We start from the raw sequence: 20,248 nt of genomic DNA, 5'->3' as shown, positions 1-20,248 counted from the left end.
CCACCAGAATTTCCATTCTGCAGGTGACAAGTGAATGATTAGGATAACAAGTGAAAGTGAAATGGTGCCATGCACAAGCAAAACTGCCACAGAGCTTTTCGCACCTCTGAAAGCCAGACTAACACTGGGGTGACCAGACACAAGCACAAGCCAGGCAAGTGTGTATATGATAAAGTGGTTGAACCTGCTTTCACCCCTTTGCCTGGGAAAGCGCAGAGAAACATACCTTGCCTGATCCACATGATGAATCTGGTAGAGCATTAACAGACTGCACAAAGATGGGTGTGGCCTGAACTGGTTTGTGAGTGGACGCACTCTACGGAGGTCCCGCTGTAGATCCTCTTCCAACCCTTTTGCCACTACCAACACCGACCCAATCCGCCAGCTAAGGTACCCATGGTACCCCAGGAGAGCTTTCTGCACTGCACGAGGCCCATGATGACCCGCAAAGGTGAAAAAAACACTGCAGCCACGGCAGCCATGGAGACCCAAGATGGTACTGGCTCTCCCCAGCCCCAGAGAACTGCGCAAGGTGCAGATAAACAACAAGAGACAGGCGGTAAGTCCCTTAGGGCTCATAAGCAGTAGGGGAAGGAGTAGCCCATGGATATGCTATATTATACACAAAAGCTGCAAGGGTCAATCCCCCCACAAGCACAGACTCCAGCACATGAGCCAGACAAACAGCACAGCCATACAGCATTATATGATACACTGCCTCTGGATTGCTCCCCTGTCCCTACACCAGACCTGTTTTATACACTGCAGGAAGACACACAGCAACCCACACTGAATGAAATCCTGCGTGATGTTCAACGCTGCATGGCTTCCGTGGATGGCCTGAAAGAGCAGTTTGGGGGTCTCACCGAAACAGTGTCCCTTATGAGACAGGACCTCCAAAAAATTAGGGAGAGAACCTCGGCGGAATTAGCGAGGTGGAAGATCAGAATTAGCGAGGTGGAAGATCAGATACTTCCACTCACCAGGGACACCAGGACAGCACTACAGCAAGTGGCACAGGCCAACGCCAAAACAGATGACATCGAGAACCACCTAAGGCGGAACAATGTCTGCATCGTGTGGCTCCCCGAAAAAGTCAAGGGCCGAGACCCCGCAGCATTTACAGAGCAATGGCTGCAAGATATATTGGGCAGGGAGGCCTTCTCCTCACTGTTTGTGGTTGATTGGGCCCACCACACACCACCGCGCCCCCCCCCCCCCCCCCTGGCAATCCACCAAAATCCATGTTGGCTCTTGAATTACAAAGATTGTGAAATCATACTTAGACTTGCAAGGGAAAAAGGCTATGTTCATTTTAATGGGACTTTCTATCCTAATTTTTCGACCAAGGTGCAACGAAAAGAGCTAAATATGCAGAGGTGAAGAAACTCCTACAAAAAATTCAGGTGACCTACGCCATGCTGTTCCTAGCCAAATTGCAGGTCACAGTTAGAGGGCAAGCCACTTTCTTTGAATCAGCTTCGGATGCAGCTACCTGGCTGGACCACAATGAGCAGGACCTCCGGAGATGCCAAGACGCTGACAGGGGAGACTGAAACATGGTGACTAAACATGGCACGGCAGGTATGATGTCTGCTGACACTACAAGTTCACCATACACACAGTGGGACACTTTACAGGTTGCCTAAACCAGCGATTTGAATAGCTTCAGATGCAGCGTTAAGCACCAAGTTTAGTTCTATGTCTCAGTGTGAGAGTCAAGCTTGCACGCTCTTACTGGGTTCCATCATGTCCCAGTTGCAGGGACCCTTTTGCTGGTGCCCAGTTGGCACCTGGCCTGAGAGGAGAAGGCGGCGAATTGCTACCACCCCATCCAAGAGGGTGACGGCTGCTCGGTGGCCAGGTTACGTGCTATTTTCCTATATGCGCTCTAGTTGCGCAGTTGCGCTTTGTTTTGAAACCAACACTTCAATGTTTTTTTTTACTTGCTCCAGACAATTTTTAAGTATTTAACCATTTATCTCCTGGAGAAAATAACCGATTACCCAGCAGATTGTGGCACTACCGTGCTCAGGCGCATGATCTGGAAATTTGCACACTAGTGCTGTGCTAAACTACTATGTTTAATATGGCTACCACTTTAATAGCGTCATGGAACGTTCGGGGAGTGCATGACCCACTAAAACGCACCATGATTAGCTCTTGTCTCAAGAAATTCCACCCGACCATAATAAGCCTACAGGAAACCCACCTTACAATATTCCTGGGTGGGCAAGGCTTACCACTCCACGCACTCTGCATACTCTCGCAGAGTGAGTGTAGTGGTCCATAAGTCCTTGGCGTACCAGGAATTAGACTCTGTAGTGGACCCCATGGGAAGATATGTGTTTCTGTACTGTAAACTGTTTACTTTGAATGTGATTATTGCCTTTGTGTACATTCCCCCTCCATTTTCTAGAGAAGTATTGCAGCTTCTTCTCTGATACCTAGTTGACAAGCCTGAAGTCCACACCATGATTATGGGAGACATTAGCGGTTACTTGGATCCCAGGCTGGACAGGTATCTTCCAGTCCAAACTCCCTTGGGTGACAGAGGCACTATTTTAAACCGTCTGTCGTCAGAGGTGGGTTGGACAGACATATGGCGGTTGAAATATCCCACTACTAAGCAATTCTCCTGCTTCTCAAAAACTCATGTTTTTTTCTCCCGCATTGATCTCTGTGTAGGCTCCTCACATATCTTTAACTTGGTTACCAAGGTGGAATATTTTCCTTGGGGGACATCAGACCACTCCCCTATGGTGGCACATTTAACTACCCGTCCAGCTATCTCCCCGCTGAGACCCCCGTGGAAACTAACCGCCTTCTGACGAAAACTCTTTTCTTCACCAGAGCGAGTGGTCAAACAAATAGAGGGATTTTTCCAGAATAACCAATCATACCCAAATCTGTTAATGAAATGGGATACCTTTAAGTCATGCCTTATAGGCATGTTCATATCAGAAATTGAGGCCATAAAACAAAACTTGTTAGCCCTCCATGAAGGGGTGGAAGATCAGGTATGGCAGTTGGAACTCTCATGTCACTGACCCATTTGACTCTACGAGGGAGGCATGGATTTGGGACAGGACTCCCTGGACCAGTTAAGATCCTCTACTGCAGAGAGGAAACACTTTTTCACTAAGCAGGCTCTCTATGAGGAAGGTAAGAATTTTTACCCAGTAATAGGAGCCATTTGCTGTAGCAATGGACGGCTGGTGAATGACCTAGAGCTAATAATTACAGAACTAGCATCTTTCTTTGCAGAAGTGTACAGGCCTAGTGATGATTACTTAGATGAGGCACTAAAGGACTATCTAGAAACAATACCCCTACCGCATTTGACCCATCAAGCTAGCCTGGAGATGGAAGCTCCGTTCACGCTAGAGGAGCTAAAGGAGGCTGCTGCCTCCTTTTCTACCTGTGTCAGACTTCCACGTACCTGACCGATGAGCCCGAAATAGCAGGGGAAGGTCTCCCTTACGTGATTGGTTCGCCCAGGATCCTGGTGCAAGTGGATTGATGATCACTAGTCAGCTGGAACACAGACAGCAGATGCAGAGCAGGAGCTCAACAGGCAGGTCAGGTAACAGGCAGAGTTGGCAATAGGCGAGCAGCACAGTATAGAGGAGCAGGCGGGTTCAGAGTCCAGGTCACAGGCAGGGTTGGCAACAGACAGGCAGTGTAGTACAGAGGAGCAGGCAGGTTCAAGGTCAAAGACATGCCAGGGTCAGATGCAGGCAGAAGACTGAGAATAATTCAAAGGGCAAACCAGGTAGTTAGGAGATCAGGTGTTCAGACAGGAACAAGGACACAGGGAGCTGCAGATCGGACAGCACCGAGCAAAGCTTAAATAGGGCGCTTGGTGCCAAGCGCCATTGTACACAGGTGCGTACACCCGCACACTCACCCGCAAGTGCCCACACAACAGCATGCACAGGCACACGTACAGGTGCACCCGCACAACAGCGCACACAGGCGCAACTCAGGGCGCCCAGCACAGAGTCCATTTTGGGAAGTTCTCTGACATCCTGCAAGGCACCAGGGGATGACGGGCTTCCCATGGTAGTCTATACCCAATATGGGGAGGTAATTTTGCCTAAACTCCTGTAAGTATTTAATACCGTGCTTGACTTGGGACAGCTACCTAGCACTATGGCAAATATCATACTGTTACTCAAACCAGGCAAGGACTCATTAGATCCCAACTCATACATACCCATCTCATTGCCCCAAAGTGACATTAATATACTAGCCAAAATCCTAGCCAGGGCCGCTGATAGAAATCATGGGGCCCCGTACAGCCTACCTGATGGGGCCCCCTTCAGCTCCACCCTGGCCCCGCCCCTGGTCCCTCCTTTAGCCCCACCCCTGACCCCACCCATTGTCCCTCCCCAGACCCCGCCTTGAAACAAAGTGTAGGTTTGTCTACAAGTGATATTTGTTTTTCTCCAGTCAGTTATAGGTTTGATTATCCAAAAGAAATACTGTTTTCAGATGAGAACATACCTCTTTAATATCTATATGTAATACAAACCATTAATGAATAAATAAAATGGTATTTTGGAGAGTATTGGCAGGGTAAGTATTGCCAGAGTAAGTATTGCCAGGGTATTGGCGGGGTATGTATTGCAGAGTATTGGTAGGGTATGTATTGCAGAGTATTGGCAGGGTAAGTATTGCAGAGTATTGTCATGGTATTGCCAGGGTATTGGCGGGGTATTGGCGGGGTAAGTATTGCAGAGTATTGGCAGAGTAAGTATTGCAGAGCATTGGCAGAGTATTGGCAGGGTAAGTATTGCAGAGTATTGGCAGGGTAGGTATAAAGTATTGCAGAGTATTGGCAGAGTATGTATTGCAGGGTATGTATTGGCAGGGTATGTATTGGCAGAGTATGTATTGGCAGAGTATGTATTGGCAGAGTATGTATTGGCAGAGTATGTATTGCAGAGTATGAGTAGATGTTGAACTTCAAGCATACACCTCACCTGTGTATTTGTTAGCTCCAGCAGGGCAGCAGAGATCACTTCCTCCCTCTTCCTGAGTGTCCACAATAGCTAGATCGCCCGGCCCCTGCACTCTGCTACTTCTTCTCACACGGAGAGAGAGAGAGAGAGAGGAATATCACTCCGCAACACTATAGGCAGGGGCGGACTGACAACTCATGGGGCCCCCGGGCAATAGGGGATCATGGGGCCCCCTTTGTCACCACCCACCCACGCACAAGCCACACCTATATATTGCACTTACATTACATGCATTGGTCACATAATTTCTCTACTGTATGTTCAAAATAAATGTTTAAAGAGTTAAGAAAATAAAGAACAAAAAACGCACATATAACCACGTACATTTTCTGTGGGGCTGCGTCTCCTGTGAGCAGAATCACGTACAGGTATGGTACTTCTACACTTGCGGGTACGTGCGCTGTCTGACCCACTGCCGCCTTGACTGGACACACCGAGAGCTAATTAGTGGGTCTGGTGGACCCAATGTCCACTGGGTCCAGACGATTGTTTCCATCAGAGGCAGAACGGTGGTCTGCCGATGTAAACAAGTTAGATTGCCATTCTGTTAGTAGGAAAACCGAGATTCTGTGTGTCTGCTAAACAGGAACACAGATATGTCTTCCCACATTTAAAAGCACCTCCCCCACACAGTTAGAAAGCACTTCCTAGGAACACATTTAACCCTTTGATCTTCCCCTGGTGTTAACCCCTTCCCTACCAGTGTCATTAGTATAGTTAACCATTACTAGTAAAAAATTCTATAAAAATATCCCATAGCATATTGGGATTTTTACCAACATGTAGAAAATACATATTGGCCTAAACTGATGGAGAAATTAGATTCTGAGGCCAGAGCCCATAGCAGCAAAGTAAAGAAAGTATATATATTATACACACACACACACACACTGCAAAGGCTGCGGACATGGTACAGGGGTCAGAGGCTGCGTCATGGTACAGGGGTCAGAGGCTGCGGAGGGGTCTTACTAGGCTGTGATGAGAGGTGCGTGCCACTCCTGAAACCGCACAAAATGCCACTGCTGCCTTACATTTAAAAATGGTGCCGCCCGGTGCCATTATGTCACTGCGCATGCATGTTTGAAAATGACTGAGCGTGTAAGGGCTTGCCCACGCGGCGGCGGTGCATGTGCAGAGGACACTCCAGCCCCCCTCATCATACCATACAGGGTTAATGTTACTTTATGGTATGTGATGAGGCTGGAGTTTTAGAGGAAGAGAGCAGTGCAGCTGGCTGGAGCATGAAAACAGCAAACACACACACACACTGCAAAAATTGACTTTATCTTAATTTCCTGGAGATGGGCTGTATTGTGGCACCACGTCCTTTGCTGTTATTGCACAAATTCATGAATACGTTAGAAATATATTGGGCCTTTTCAGGTGCTACAGAAATATTGTACATACACATATATTAAAAAGAATTATTTTGTGAAAATGCATGTGATGTATGTAGTAGGTGAAAAGTCCCAGTTGATTCTTAACATATTCAAGAATTTTACTTTCACCAGACCTGTCCTGCTGATGTACAGGACAAGTTTAAAGCACATATTTATACAGTGTGGAAGGCAGAACAATTGCGACTCACAGTAGAAGAATGCAGTCTGCCATCCGTCCTGTTATCTTGTCTTGGGGGAGCTCCAGTGACTACTTTATGGGTAGCCATGATCGCTACTGTGTTGTCCTGCTTGCTCTGTTCTCCCCCCAGGAGGGGAGGGGGGGGGGAGGAGGCTCGGTGCTGCCTGACACACACAAGCATGGAAGAGATCGAGTTACACCTTTATCCATTGACCTGAGGGTGTCTTATATGAGCAGACTAGTGACAATGTCCAGGCTCCTGGGGTGGTGCTCTCCCCCTCCCTCCCTCCCTCCCTCACTCACTCAGTAGGCTCAGCTCAGTGTCCTATGTGTGCGAGTTGTCAGTGCTGACATTTCCGATGCTTCCTTCAGCTAGCTCCTCTCCTGCTCAGGACTCAGATTTGGCGCCACAAATTCAGCTTCTCTGGAGCCAATGAGAGACGAGGGGTGTGGATTGAAGGCGGAAGCCTCCTCCCCAATTGGAGAATAGCGAGCGATTCTCTCTCTCTCCCATTTAAACACAGCCACAGCACCAGGTAAGAGACTCGGGGGACTTGTGCGGTGTGCGGAGCAGGAGGAGCGGGTGCAGAAGGCGTATTCTTCCGCGCCCGAAATACAACAAATAGTCCCTCCCCTGCAGCCTCATACAGCATAGACTAATCGCATCTAATAAAAAAAAAACCTTACCGAACGGAGGTGGGGTTGTGCGGACGATGATCGGTGGAGGAGAATCTTTTTTTTATTTTAATTTTAATTTTTTATTTACTTTGCAGTTCAGGTTGCCCGGGCCCCCCCTGCTGGTCAGGCCCGGTACAGCAGGGCCAGTTGTACTGGCCTATCAGCGGCCCTGATCCTAGCCATAAGAGTTAACAAGATTATTCTAAATATTATCCACCCAGACCAGGCAGGTTTCATGCCCCGAAAATCAACCGCAACTAATCTTAGAATACTTTTTTGAACATGCAGACACCAGCAGATAATGCGGGCAAAGGGGCACTGTTGTTTCTTGACGCCATTAAGGCATTCGATGGTGTCAGCTGGGGCTATCTCTGGGCTGTACTGTCCAAATTTAGATTTGGCCCTAATATTATCAAGTGGACAAAGTTACTGTATAGCTCTCCACAGGCCGCCATATGCTTGTCGGACAGGATGTCTCATGCCTTTGCACTGGGCAGGGGGACCAGACAGGGCTGCCCCTTGTCCCCCCTGCTCTTTGCACTATCGATTTGAGCCTCTTGCGGCCCAATGTGAGATCCTCCACAGATTAGGGGATTTCAATATGGTGATTTGCATGAGAAATTAATGCTTTTTTTTTTTTAACAGAAGAGTTTATTAGACAAATCAGCATTACAATGCAAAACAACATAGTAAGTCTGGTGGCATACAGGTATAGACAGGAGAAGCCATCTTCATCTGGCGGTCATCCTTTAGTTAATGATCCAATAATACAGGTGTCACGAGTACCAATTACACACAATCATAAATACATGACATCTTTAGTAAGATCTCACATCATTCATTTTGTAGGTCATGTGAGCCCGGGGGGGGGGGGGGGGGGGGGAGGGGGGAAGAGAAGAAAAAAAAAGGGGGGGAGGAGATCAGGGTGGTAGTGGACTGGGTGGGAGGGGATATGGTGGTTAGACAAGAGAGGGGAGATCTCAACTGGTGTGGTCTGAATCATAGTTAGGGGGAGGGGGGATCAAGGTCAGCAGAGGCATCTATCCAAGAGGACCAGATTTTATCAAACTTCCCTGGGCATTGTCTATTTTCATAGGTCAGCTTATACAGGGGGAGAACCATGGTCACTGATCACCTCCACGAGGCCAGGGTAGGGGGCTCTTTTAATTTCCATCTCAACAGAATCTCACGTCTGGCATAGTACAATGAGAAGGAAAGACACAGTTTACTATATCTGTCCCCCTCAATGTCTGCCAGATGGCTTAATAGTAAGGTTTGAGGGTCAACCTGGAGATTCGACCCGCTCAGCGTAGAAACCACTGCCGTCCAGTAGGGCTAGAGTTTGGGACAGGACCAGACCATGTGCCAGAAGGTACCCACCTCTTCTTTACATCTTTGACAGGTAGGATCTCTGTGAGGGTAAATACGGGCCAACCTCTGTGGGGTGAAGTTAGTCCTATGCAGGAACTTAAATTGTATAAACATATCTTTTGCGGCAATCATAGAGGGAATGTATAAGGTTAGACACTCATTCCACTCTTCCGCACCCAAGGAAGGGATGTCTGCCCTCCATTTTTCCCAGGATTTGATCAGTTTGGTGTCATATTCTACTGTAAGGTAAAGGTATAAAGTCGAGAGAGGTCTCCCCATTACTCTGGAAGTCAGTAGACGCTCAATGGAGTCCGATTCCAAAGTCAAGGGGGGAAGGGAATTGGGCCTCAAAGGCATGCCTCAGCTGCCCGTATCTGAATTGAAATACGAGATGCCCCCCTACCCCTTCCTTGGATAGCCAGGCCAGCAATCTCCCCGACCTCTCCCCCTGCTCAAAGATCCATTGGGACTGGGCTAGCATTTTCTTCCGGGTGAGAGAGGTACGGAGGCAGATAACCTCTTTAGTTAGTGCATGCAGTTGCAAATAGTGTTGGGGATCACGGGTGCGAAGAAAGAGTGCCTCTGCACTGACCGATTCCCCCTCAGCCCTAGTCAGTTCTTCTCTGTGTTCCCTGTGAGTTCTGGCAATGATGGTCTGGTAGTGTCCCCTTGTTGTAGCCTTGAAGGCATCCCACACAACCGTGGCCTCCGCTGAGCCAGCATTCACCGCCCAGTATCCGTTCAATTCAGTCCTGAATTGAGCGTCCACAGCAGTGTCCGAAATCCAAAATCTGGAAAGTTTCCATAGTCAAACAGCTGGCCACAGGGAAAGGTCTAGTGTCAGGAGCTAGGGTGCATGGTCTGAGATTCCCCTCGGCAGTATTTGTGTGTCCATGATTCTTGGAAGAACTGGGCTCCCCGCAAAAAACAAGTCTATGCGAGAACGTTCTGTGAGAGGCAGAGTGACATGTAAATGCCTGAGATCTGGGGTGTCTCCATCTCCAGACATCTGTCAGGCCATAGGTGTCCGCCCACTCAACCAGCCCAGAGCAGTGGTGCCCCCCAGGCATCAGTCTATCCATGTCTGAGTCAGGAACTAGATTGAAATCACCCAGAATGAGAGTATTGTCAAGGCAAACTAGGCCATCTTGCTAGTGATTTGATTCAACACCAGCAAGGAGGCCGGCGGAGGCAAAAATAAACCCACAATGGTCCAGGTCATCGAGTAGATCATCGCATGAATAATGACATACCTACCGTCCGGGTCCAGGGTCAGATCCAGAAGCCTGAAGGGGAGGGACTTCACTACCAGGACACTGACGCCCTTTACAAAACTACAATAGGTGGAGTGATAATGGTATCCCACCCAGGGTTTTTTAAGGGAGAGAATCCTGCTCCAGATGAGGTGTGTCTCCTGGAGCACACATATATGTGGGTTATAAGTTTTAAGGAATTGGAACACCAGAGATCGTTTAACCGGGGAGTTCAACCCTCTGGTGTTCCATGAGAGGATGTTAAGAGTAGACATGGACTCTGAAGGCAATAGAGGGGTAAGGATCATCATAGATCTCGGCTCCCAGGTCGGACCACTGGACCCGAGACAAGGCAATGCAACACTGAAATATCAAGATTTTTAGTGTACAAATGTAACAAAACCAAACTAAGAACAGTTGTAAAAACCCAATAACCATAATGAAAATAAAAAAATTAAACCACTGGCCCCATTAGGGGAAAATACCCAACCCCCTGAAACTGTGGAGGGTATACATCCCAAACCGTGTCAGCTCGCCGGCTGCAACAGGGGGTCTGTGCAAGAGGCGAGTTCCCTTCTTTGGGGGGGATCAGGCAGCAGAATGAGCAACCTTCTTAGCGTGAGACAGCCGCCGCCTCAACATAGGAAGCTGCAAGGGACACAGATCTAAGAGGAGAAAGGAAACCTGTATTGTGTCCCATCAGTAAAATCGATCCAAGAGGAAAATGGTAAGCATAACATGAGCCCCATGCCTCAGGAGGGACAAAAGCAGGCAAAGAGGAGCAGCAGGTCGCAGCATTCTCCTGACTGTGTCTTTTGTTAGGGGTGCCGACTTAAAATCCCTCTACAGAGGAGTTTACTTCCTCTGTCGAAGGCGAACCCACTGTGGGTGCAAACAGGGCACAACAGGTGCAACAAAAGGTATGGGAGTCTCAACTGTGGGATAGTTTGTGGTCAATCCAGTATAATTAAGGGTGTCGTATGGTCAGTCAGCGGGCTGGTGGCAGCGAGTCGATCCAAGTAGAAGCCTCTCTGGGGGTGTTAAAGAAGTGGGTCGTCTCACCGTCCTGGACTCTTAGACGGGCCAGGGAAGAAGATACTATTTCAGATGTGCTCTCAAGGTTGCTTGGACATGGTCGAAGGATTTCCTGAGCCTTTAAGTCTCCACCAAATAGTCAGGGAAGATCATCAACTTGGCATTCTGATATCGGAAGTCCCCGACAATTCTAGAGGCATGGAGAATTTCATCTCTGTCTCTGAAGTTGAGGAGGCGGAGGATGAAGGTTCGTGGGGGGATCCAGGAGGCCCTGGTTTAGGTGGTATGCGGTGTGCCCTTTCCACTGCGTAGTGGGGCAACAGGCGAGCATCAAGGAGGAGGTCATGCAGCATACCCTCCCCAAAACACTTGGGATTGCTCCCCTCAGCACCCTCCAGCAGGCCGACGGAGATTATTGCGCCGGTTCCTATTTTCGCCATCTTCAGCTCTGTACTCCAGGGCCTTTAATTTGGTTTGAAGGGTGCGGAGTGCTGCTCTATGTTCTGACACTGTATCTTCAGTATTACTCACCCTTTGCTCGGTCTCGGCGACTCTGGACCTGAGTTTGTCTATATCTTAGTGGATGAGACCCATATCCAGCTGCACAGCTTCTATCTTTGCCGTTAGCATGGTTTGGTAAGTGGCGATGGCCGCCATGACCTCTGCCAGCCAGGGAGGCCGAGACTCGGCCGGGTCCATGGGGCCTGTCTGTGAGGCCTTGTGGGCACTCCGTGTAGTGCGAACCTCCTCTCGGGGGTCTGTCGGAGTCTGGGGGAGGGGTCAGGCTGTGATGGAAAAGTCAGTCGCTTACCCCCTTTGCAAAACTTTGCGCCCGAGTTCCGGCGCCTCATTCAGGTGGTTGGAGCCCACGCTGGTATTTGTGTGCAGCCTGGGTAATTTAGGGCCTGTATAAGTGGGGTCCGGGGGCGCCAGGGAGAGTCACTAGCATCAATTGGGGCCCCCCAGGCAGTCCGTCCCCCTTACCAGCAGTTCCCAGAGTGTATAGCAGTGACTCCGGATATCCAGGTGTCATCAGGGAAGGTTACTCCTGCTTCGGCCGCGGCCTGTGTGTATGAGAAGGCCTGGATGTGTGCTGGGGCTACCCCTTGGCCCGCCGTCCGTGAGCTGGGGGCCACACAGGAGTCCCCAGAAGCAGGGTCAGATGGGGTCTCCGGCCCGGTCCGGCTCCATGGGGGACCATCAGGAAAGGCTGCGGCTGCAGCCTAGTCACAAGTGGGGGACGCTATGTGTCCCAGGGAGAGCCAGCATCCACTGTATGTGGCCTGTGAGATATGGATGGCTCTGCACGCAGGTGAAGGAGGGACCTGGAGCCTCCATCCGGCTGGAGGCCGTTAGGAAAGGCTACGGCCTACTCACCGCTAAAGGCGGAGATGAGCTCCCGAGGTAGCCGACATCCACCGGGGGACAGACTGCTCCCCCGCCGTGCGCTGTCCACGGGCCTTGGAGGGCCCCGATTGGGATCGCAGGGAACGCCGGGCTCCTCCGTCCGGAGGCCATCAGGAAAGGCCGTGGCTTCGGCCTAAATTCTCGAGGGGGGCCAAGATGTGGCCGGGGGAAGTGCACCGGCCTCCAATCTCCCTCCCCTTTCCACGCTGTGCCAACCCTCGATCCCCGCTCCCTGGAGGGGCTAAACGTAGGGAAATACTACAGTCTTGGATCCAGATTAAAGGTGGAAGAGCGAAGCTCACTAGAAAAAGCTGCCGCTCACAGTGCCATCTTGGCCACGCCCCCCAGAAATGAATGCTTTTATGATGATGACATGCTCCTCTTTCTGGAGGACGAATATTTGTCACATGCAATGTCGCTCATCACAGATGTTAGACACTACTCAGGCTTAACCATTAACTGGTCCAAATCCACAATAATGTTTCTGAATGGGACACCTGGGTCGGAAGCAGAGTTCCCCTGCCCTGTCCCTGTAGTAACCTCCTTTAAATACCTAGGTATCCACGTTACGCCCAAGCCGACTGACTACTACAATCAAAATATATACCCCTTACTGACTCACTTCAGAGACAAAATAAACATATGAAACCGACTTAAAATGCCCTTGGCGGGGAAAACAAACCTTATTAAGATGATCCTTATGCCCCAACTCCTATACCTGCTTCACAACACACCTGTGGTTATCCCACTTAAATTTTTTTAGAGTGGTCAACTCCCCATTCAGATTACTGTTTTGGCACAACAAGCCCCCCAGGATCAAAATGGAACAAATACAATATCCAAAGGAGGGGGGTGGTTTGGCACTCCCCAACCCTTGGATATACTATTTGGCTGCACAGCTGCAGCACTTGATTGGAGCTATGGCTCCCAGGCCTGCTGGCTCATCAGCCAAACTCCTGTTTACTGCCACAGGGTCAGAGTCCATACTGGAGGGCCTGGAGGCACAGCTGTTCCAACGGTCCAGCAAACAAATGCCCACATACACACTCCTTCAGAATGCGTGGAATAAGGTAAAACAATTACAGAAAATAACAAGGTACACTGTTTACAGCCCATTCGGGGAGAATAAATTGTATGAGGAACTGGCCAAGCTCCAATAGGGACCTAGGTGGTGCCCCATGTGAATAACTCACCTCAGGCACTTCTTTCACAATGGGAGATTACTCTCTTTTGCTGACCTGCAATCTGCACTGCCCCACCAGCATGTTATTTTACTACCTACAACTAAAGCACGCTGTTAAAGCACAAGGTATCACAATGGAATGGGTACAATCACCCACTCCTTTCTTCCACATACTACAAAATACAACGGACACAAAGGGTATAATATCCCAATGTTATCTTATGCTTCTATCTGCACTCTTAGAGGGATTTTCCATGAAAGCATTGACCCAGTGGAGGGCAGACCTAGGACCTATTGCAGGAGAGCAGCTGGAAGAGGCCTTTCAAGCCGTCAACACTTGTTCTCTAAATGTATCTCAAAAAATATCCCAATTGTACATCCTGTTGCGGGCACATTATACCCCAGTAAAACTTTATAAAATGGGCAAAATACCTGACTAGATGTGTGACAAGTGCCAGGTGACCTGATACACCTCCTCTGGCGTTGCCCCAACTCCAGAGATATTGGAAGGGGGTCCTGGCCACGCTTAAATGGGTTTTCCAAACAAATGTCCCACCTGATCCACTATGTTGCCTTCTGGGAGTACTGGAGGAGGCAATCTCAGAGGAAATGACCAGAATGACTTTTGCCAGAGCCATATTCCAAGCTAGGAAAACAATACTTATGAGCTGGAAATCTGTCACTTCGCCGATGGTTAAATCCTGGATTCAGCACATGGGTAATATCCTTACCATGGAAAAATACATATATCAGCATAGGGGGAACCCTGAGAAATTTGACAGATTATGGGACGCATGGCTTGATATGCCCGGGATTAGCCCCAGGGAACAGATGTGGCTGCTTAGATGCCCATAAACATAATGGATACCCGAGGAAATGCTAGTCTTTTTTTAAACGTAAAGCAATACTGCAGGGAAAAAAGCAGGGATGTCAAAGCTGCCAGAACCATGACAGAGGATCGCAGAGTAACACCATACAGAAATAAACATTATGTATGCCACACTCTGAATACTCACTCCTACTCGGTTCTTGAAGGGAATGACTGATGGTTATCTCAATGTTCTATCACGAACAAATTGAAGTGCAATTTGATGTATGTTTTGATTTGAGCCGGTTCCCTTTTGCAATAAAAAACTTTTGATTAAAAAAAAAAAACAGACTGCACAAAGCTGTGATTTTCATCTTTCCTATGTTGCCTTTGAAGCTGCATCAAATGACCCCATCCAACATTTGATGATGTTTCCATGCCATTTTGTTGCATTTGGCTGCTATAGATACCCCCCAGAGACAAATTACCAGATTTTTTCCCCATTGGGGTTTGTATTCAATATCTTCCAAATTCCAAACATTTTGACCTGTTTGGCCAAACTACTCACAAATCGAGGCGCATTCAAGTAACACTACCCTGGACTATGATGATGGTGAGTTGTTTGATGCAGCATGAACAGCGGAGGGAGGAGGTATCTGTTTACCAAAAGGTACTCAAACGTCAGTACAATATGGCAGCAGGATAGTATGGAGGCAGCACTAAAGCATGACCTTGTAATTTAAATTTTAAACCTTTTTTCCTGATTGCCTGGCCACTGCTGAGTTGCATGCAAAGCAAAGAGTACAATGACCTTCTGAAAAAAGATGGCGAAGCAGAAAAAGAAGCCATCTGTTTGTTTGTTACTTTAAAGGTTCTAAATCGGTAATGTAGTCTATTGCAGTGTTCAGCAGTATGCTGCTTCACTATCTGGTTTTAGCCTTCAAAATACAGTAACAGCTGAATAGTATAATAGGGTCAGAGTGAATGGAGCCTTTAAGGAATACTATCACTAAAATGTGCAATTTCATATTTACATAAGGTCCTGGAAAGGAGTGATCATAGTGAACTCACTGGCAAGAGGGAAGAAAGGCAGGAGGGGAGAATAGAGAGGGGAGTGATTAGAAAGGAAATAAATCACTACAGAAAAATAAATAATACTTTGTATTATTAACCGAAATTTTATTTAAAAAAAAACACCTCCACAATAATATACAATTGTAATTCCAAAGAATAAAAGCTATAACAAATATTTAATAAAAAGAGCATGTATACATGTATGACTTAATGTTACACAGAATAAAATAACTAATACCAAATTAAAAGTTCTATGTATAGTATTGTATAGAAAAAAGCACACTGTAGGTTCAAATCACAAAGCTAGCACATGGATCTTTTAAAGCATTATGTCAAACATTCTAATAACATTGCTGTCCCAAATACATTTTTCACGGTGGTGGAAAACAGCATTTATATCTATAACATTATAACTTTGTATGAATATTGTACTTTATTTAATCTGATAATTGTTGCATGCCTAAGCATTATTTTTCTTTTGTAGATGATATATCTTTTTAACAATTTATATTAATGCACTTAAAAAAAAATATGAAAAAAATATAATAAATTGTCATAATGCTGAGTATATTTTTCTTTACAACACAGATGCTAATGGGCCTTCCATATGGAAGCATTCCAAGAAAGATTGTACCAAGAGCTGAGGAGGCAACATCAGTCAACTATGATGTTCTTAGTGAGTTTAGGGTAAAATACATACCTTACTTCCTTACTTACAGTCTCTAAATTAGCTATAACGCAGGGGGCCCCACTCTGATGGTCTCAGGGGCAAGGCAAAAATTCCACATTTTTATACAAAGCCTTAAAGAGGTTTTTTAAATTTTGCAGCGGTCTCCCTCTGATTTACTTCCACCTCTTGGCCTGATCTAATGATTCTCCACATACCTTTTTCCTTTTCTTACATTTAGTTTTTCTTTTCCTTTCTTTTTTTCTTGCTTTTGCCCCTCTGTGCATGCTGAGCCCTGTAGTCCTATAGCGGTATGCCCTCTCCATCATGGGGGCCACATTAGGACGCTCAGCGATCAGGACGTGACATTGCCTCTGCCCTCTCCATTTGCCAGCATCCAAGATGGCGTAGGGCGGCATGGGCGGCCAGGGTGCATGCGTGGCGGTGACGTCATTCCCTCTGCGACGGCGGTTTATTTAAAAACTGCTCTTTTCCACTTCTGATGCTGCCTGTGATTTCTACACCACTCTCCATCCTGGTTTGATCACACAGCCTGCTGCCTTGCAAGACAAGTCCGCCCTAGACTCTGGTAAGGTTTTTTTTTTTTTTTTTGTAATTTTTCTGTCATTTTACTGTTTATTCTATGCCAGCACCTGCTGCTTATACTGTGCATTGTCTCTCACACTGAAAACCTCTGGTCACAGGTATACTCTATTCTGCCCTATGGAGACTGCTGCCATAGTAGACCATCCAAGAACTACAAGGTAAGGGGCGTATGGATTGGTAAGTAATGAAGAGGAGAAAAGAGAGCACTGCCCATTAATACCTCTCATTTTGGTAGCTCTGGCAGGTCATCGGGGTCATCCCATTCTAAACGGAAGGAACGTTCCCCCTCGAGACACTACCACTCTCAGCGCAGTCAGTCAAGATCTTGCCGCCACCGCAGAGAGTCACCATCCTCGCACCAGCATCGAGAGGAGCACCATACCAGACCTGCGGTTAACATCTGCTGGGTTTGTGGAGCGCAAGCGTTACCGAATAAACTCGTATGCCAAATCTGTCTGGAGGAAGCAACTCAAGACAAGGAAGCCGATGCAAGGGAAGCAGCCGTAACATTTAAGGATGTGATGGACCGTAAGATCGATCTCGATGCTGGCTTCAGTAACCTCCAGGAGAGCGCTCTGGCTGAAGCCTTGGGTCGCTGACACAACTTCCAAATCCAGTTGGTGCAAGATCCCTTATGACGGTACTAATCTTTTCGGCCCAAAGTTACATTCCGCAATATCAAAAGTCACAGGGGGGAAATCGGGTCTAATACCATCGGACAGAAGATCTAAAGAGCAAAAAAATCCGCCCTTCAGACAAAACTTGCCCGAGAGGTACCGGGACGCAAGATCTTATAGACCCAGGAAGGAATTCAAACGAAATTGGCGAAGCACACAACCCTCCTTCGTGAGAGTCCAAAAATCAAAGACAACCATTCCAGGAGATCAACAAAAATCTTTTTGATGCCACGCATGCCCAGCCCGCAATAGTAGGTGCAAGGCTGAGGTTATTTGCCCAAGTATGGATAGACCGAATAAAAGATCCCTGGACAATATCCACCATTCAAGAGGGCCACAGGTGGAGGTTCAAACAAAAACCGCCAAAAAAACACTACAAACCCACCAAGCTACCATCTTTGCGTCTGAAACTGAAGCTTCTAGTCAAATACATCATGGAGTTACTTCAGAAGCAGGCAATCATAGAGGTCCCACAGGAGCAGAGAGGAGAGGGTTTTTACTTTCCTCTTTTCCTAGTTACAAAGAAGACAGGAGATCTGAGGCCGGTGTTAGATTTAAAGAACTTGAACCAAATGATTCTAGTTGAATCCTTCAAGATGGAGAGTCTCCAATCAATATTACTAACAGTAGAAGAGAAAGATTGGATGCTCTCGGTCGATTTGTCCGACGTTTACCTACACATTCCCGTGCATCAAACCTTTCAAAAGTACCTACGCTTTGCGATAGGCAAACAACATTTTCAGTTCAAAATTCTCCCGTTTGGGATATCAACGGCACCCAGGACCTTTACAAAGGTTTTACTTCCAGTTATAGGACTCCTGAGAGAGAGGGGACTAAGAGTCCTCTGGACGATATTCTTCTTCTAGCCGACAGTCGGGAAACACTCCTACGACATCGATCAATACTAATTTCCACACTCCAGCAGTTCGGGTGGATAATAAATTGGAGGAAGAGCAGCCTGGTCCCAGTACAGAAAATGGTCTTCTTAGGAGCCGAATTAGACACCAGTTCCAACACAGTCGGGCTTCCCCAAGAGAAACTATATCCACTCGTCTGCAAAGTAAAAAGGCTCCTGTCGGCAGACCACCTGTCAGCAAGAACGTGCCTAAGCATCTTGGGCTCAATGTCATCAACCTTTCTAATGGTTCAGTGGTCCCAGTGGAACTCGAGGGTACTCCAGAATTCATTCCTAACACAGTGGAACGAGTCCTCAATGTCATAACAAATATCGATCACCAGGTCAGTAAAGGAATCTGTACGATGGTGGACTCAAACAACTCAGCAACTTAGTACGCCGTCATCCTATTGTACACCCACTGCCAGAAATAGTAACGTCAGGCGCCAGTCGTCACGGGTGGGGAGCGCACCATCTAGACCGGGGAGCACAGGGCTGTTGGTCCTTCTGCCCACAAGGGGTAGTCTCAAACCTTCTGCAGCTCAGGGCCGCATGGCAAGCACTCCTAACCTTCGGTCCCTTTCTCTCAGGGAAGTGTGTCCTTCTGCACATGGACAATACAGTGGCTGTAAATTATGTCCACAGGCAAGGGGGCACCAGAAGCAAAATTCTAATGCAAGAAGTTCAACCCATAATCGAGTGGGCACAGGTTAACAACTCGCGGACGACCTAAGTCGAGTATTTATATCGAACAACGAAGGGTCTTTCAGTCACCAGGCCTTTGCTCTTCTCACACGCAGGTGGGGTGCTCCAGATATAGATTTAGCGGCAACACCAGCGAACTGTAAATGTACCCGCTTCCTAGCAAGGACCGCCTATCAAACATCGATGGGAATCGGCTGTCTCCACCACCCTTGGAAATTTCGCCTAGGGTACATATTCCCTCCGGTGCCCCTGATAGCCAGGTTTCTGTCTAGACTGAGGAGTTCGTCTTCCACAGTGATAGCGGTATTACCCTTTTGGCCCAGGAGACCATGGTTTGCGACCACCCTGCAACTAAACACAGAGGAGCCGCTCCCACTCCCACTGTTCCCGGATTTGCTCTCACAAGGACAATTCCTACACCCGTCTCCAGAGCGATTACACCTGACAGCTTGGAAATTGAAAGGGAAAGGTTGTTAGATCAGGGGTGTTCGCTAAGAGTAGTATCTACACTGCAGCAAGCAAGGAAAAAAATCGACAAACAACATACCGTATATACTCGAGTATAAGCCGAGATTTTCAGCCTCTTTTTTGAGGCTGAAAGTGCCCCCCTCGGCTTATACTCGAGTCATCGCTGTCTGCCCGCTCGATCAGCGTGTCGAGCAGACAGACAGCGGCCATTCTATGATTCAAAAGCCGCGCCTCCGGCTCCGCCTTCGCCTGTGATAGGCGGAACACTGAATTTCCCAGCAGCCTGTGTTCCGCCTATCACGGGCATCGTCTCATCCTCGTACTACGGACGAGGATGATACGACGTCCGTGATAGGCGGAACACAGGCTGCTGGGAAATTCAGTGTTCCGCCTATCACAGGCGAAGGAGGAGGCGCGGCTTTTGAATTTTACAATGGCCGCCGACGAAGAGGGCACGGGACGGAGGCAAGGCAAGGCACGGCACGGGACGGGACGGGACGGGACGAAGGCAAGGCACGACACGGGACGGAGGCTCGGGACAAAGGCTCGGGACACAGGTAGGCTGGACACACACACACACACACACACACACACACACACACACCTGTACTGCCCACTAAACATGATGGGATTTTTGTCGTGGCTATGACGCAAAGTGGCTGCTGGATGGTCTTCTCTGTGTGGGTGGCCAGCGGGAATAAATCTGCGACTCAACTATTCCCTTTTCCCTGCCAAAGTGAATGGGTCCTCAGCCCTGGTTCACACTATATTGCCATGCAGCTAACACTGCAAACCCTATTCATTTCCGCACTGCGT

The 20,248-nt window shown here is 48.0% G+C and overlaps 1 protein-coding gene across 1 annotated transcript in view; it reads left to right on the top strand.

Moving 5' to 3' along the window:
* The window catches only part of LOC143975838 (transmembrane channel-like protein 2-A), a 152,826-nt gene that overhangs the window by 35,713 nt on the left and 96,865 nt on the right, over nt 1-20,248 (top strand). The window contains exon 7 of the mRNA XM_077478402.1: nt 16,003-16,101. Coding sequence (XP_077334528.1) covers nt 16,003-16,101 — 99 coding nt within the window. The remainder of the gene's footprint in view (nt 1-16,002; nt 16,102-20,248) is intronic.

The sequence above is a fragment of the Lithobates pipiens genome, unplaced genomic scaffold (genome assembly GCF_037356315.1).
Source record: "Lithobates pipiens isolate NorthernLeopardFrog02 unplaced genomic scaffold, aLitPip1_a1.2 Scaffold_13, whole genome shotgun sequence".
In the NCBI taxonomy this organism is placed as follows: Eukaryota; Metazoa; Chordata; class Amphibia; order Anura; family Ranidae; genus Lithobates; species Lithobates pipiens.
The sequence above is the reverse complement of the archived record's forward strand: the minus strand, read 5'-3'. Positions and strand labels throughout refer to the sequence as shown.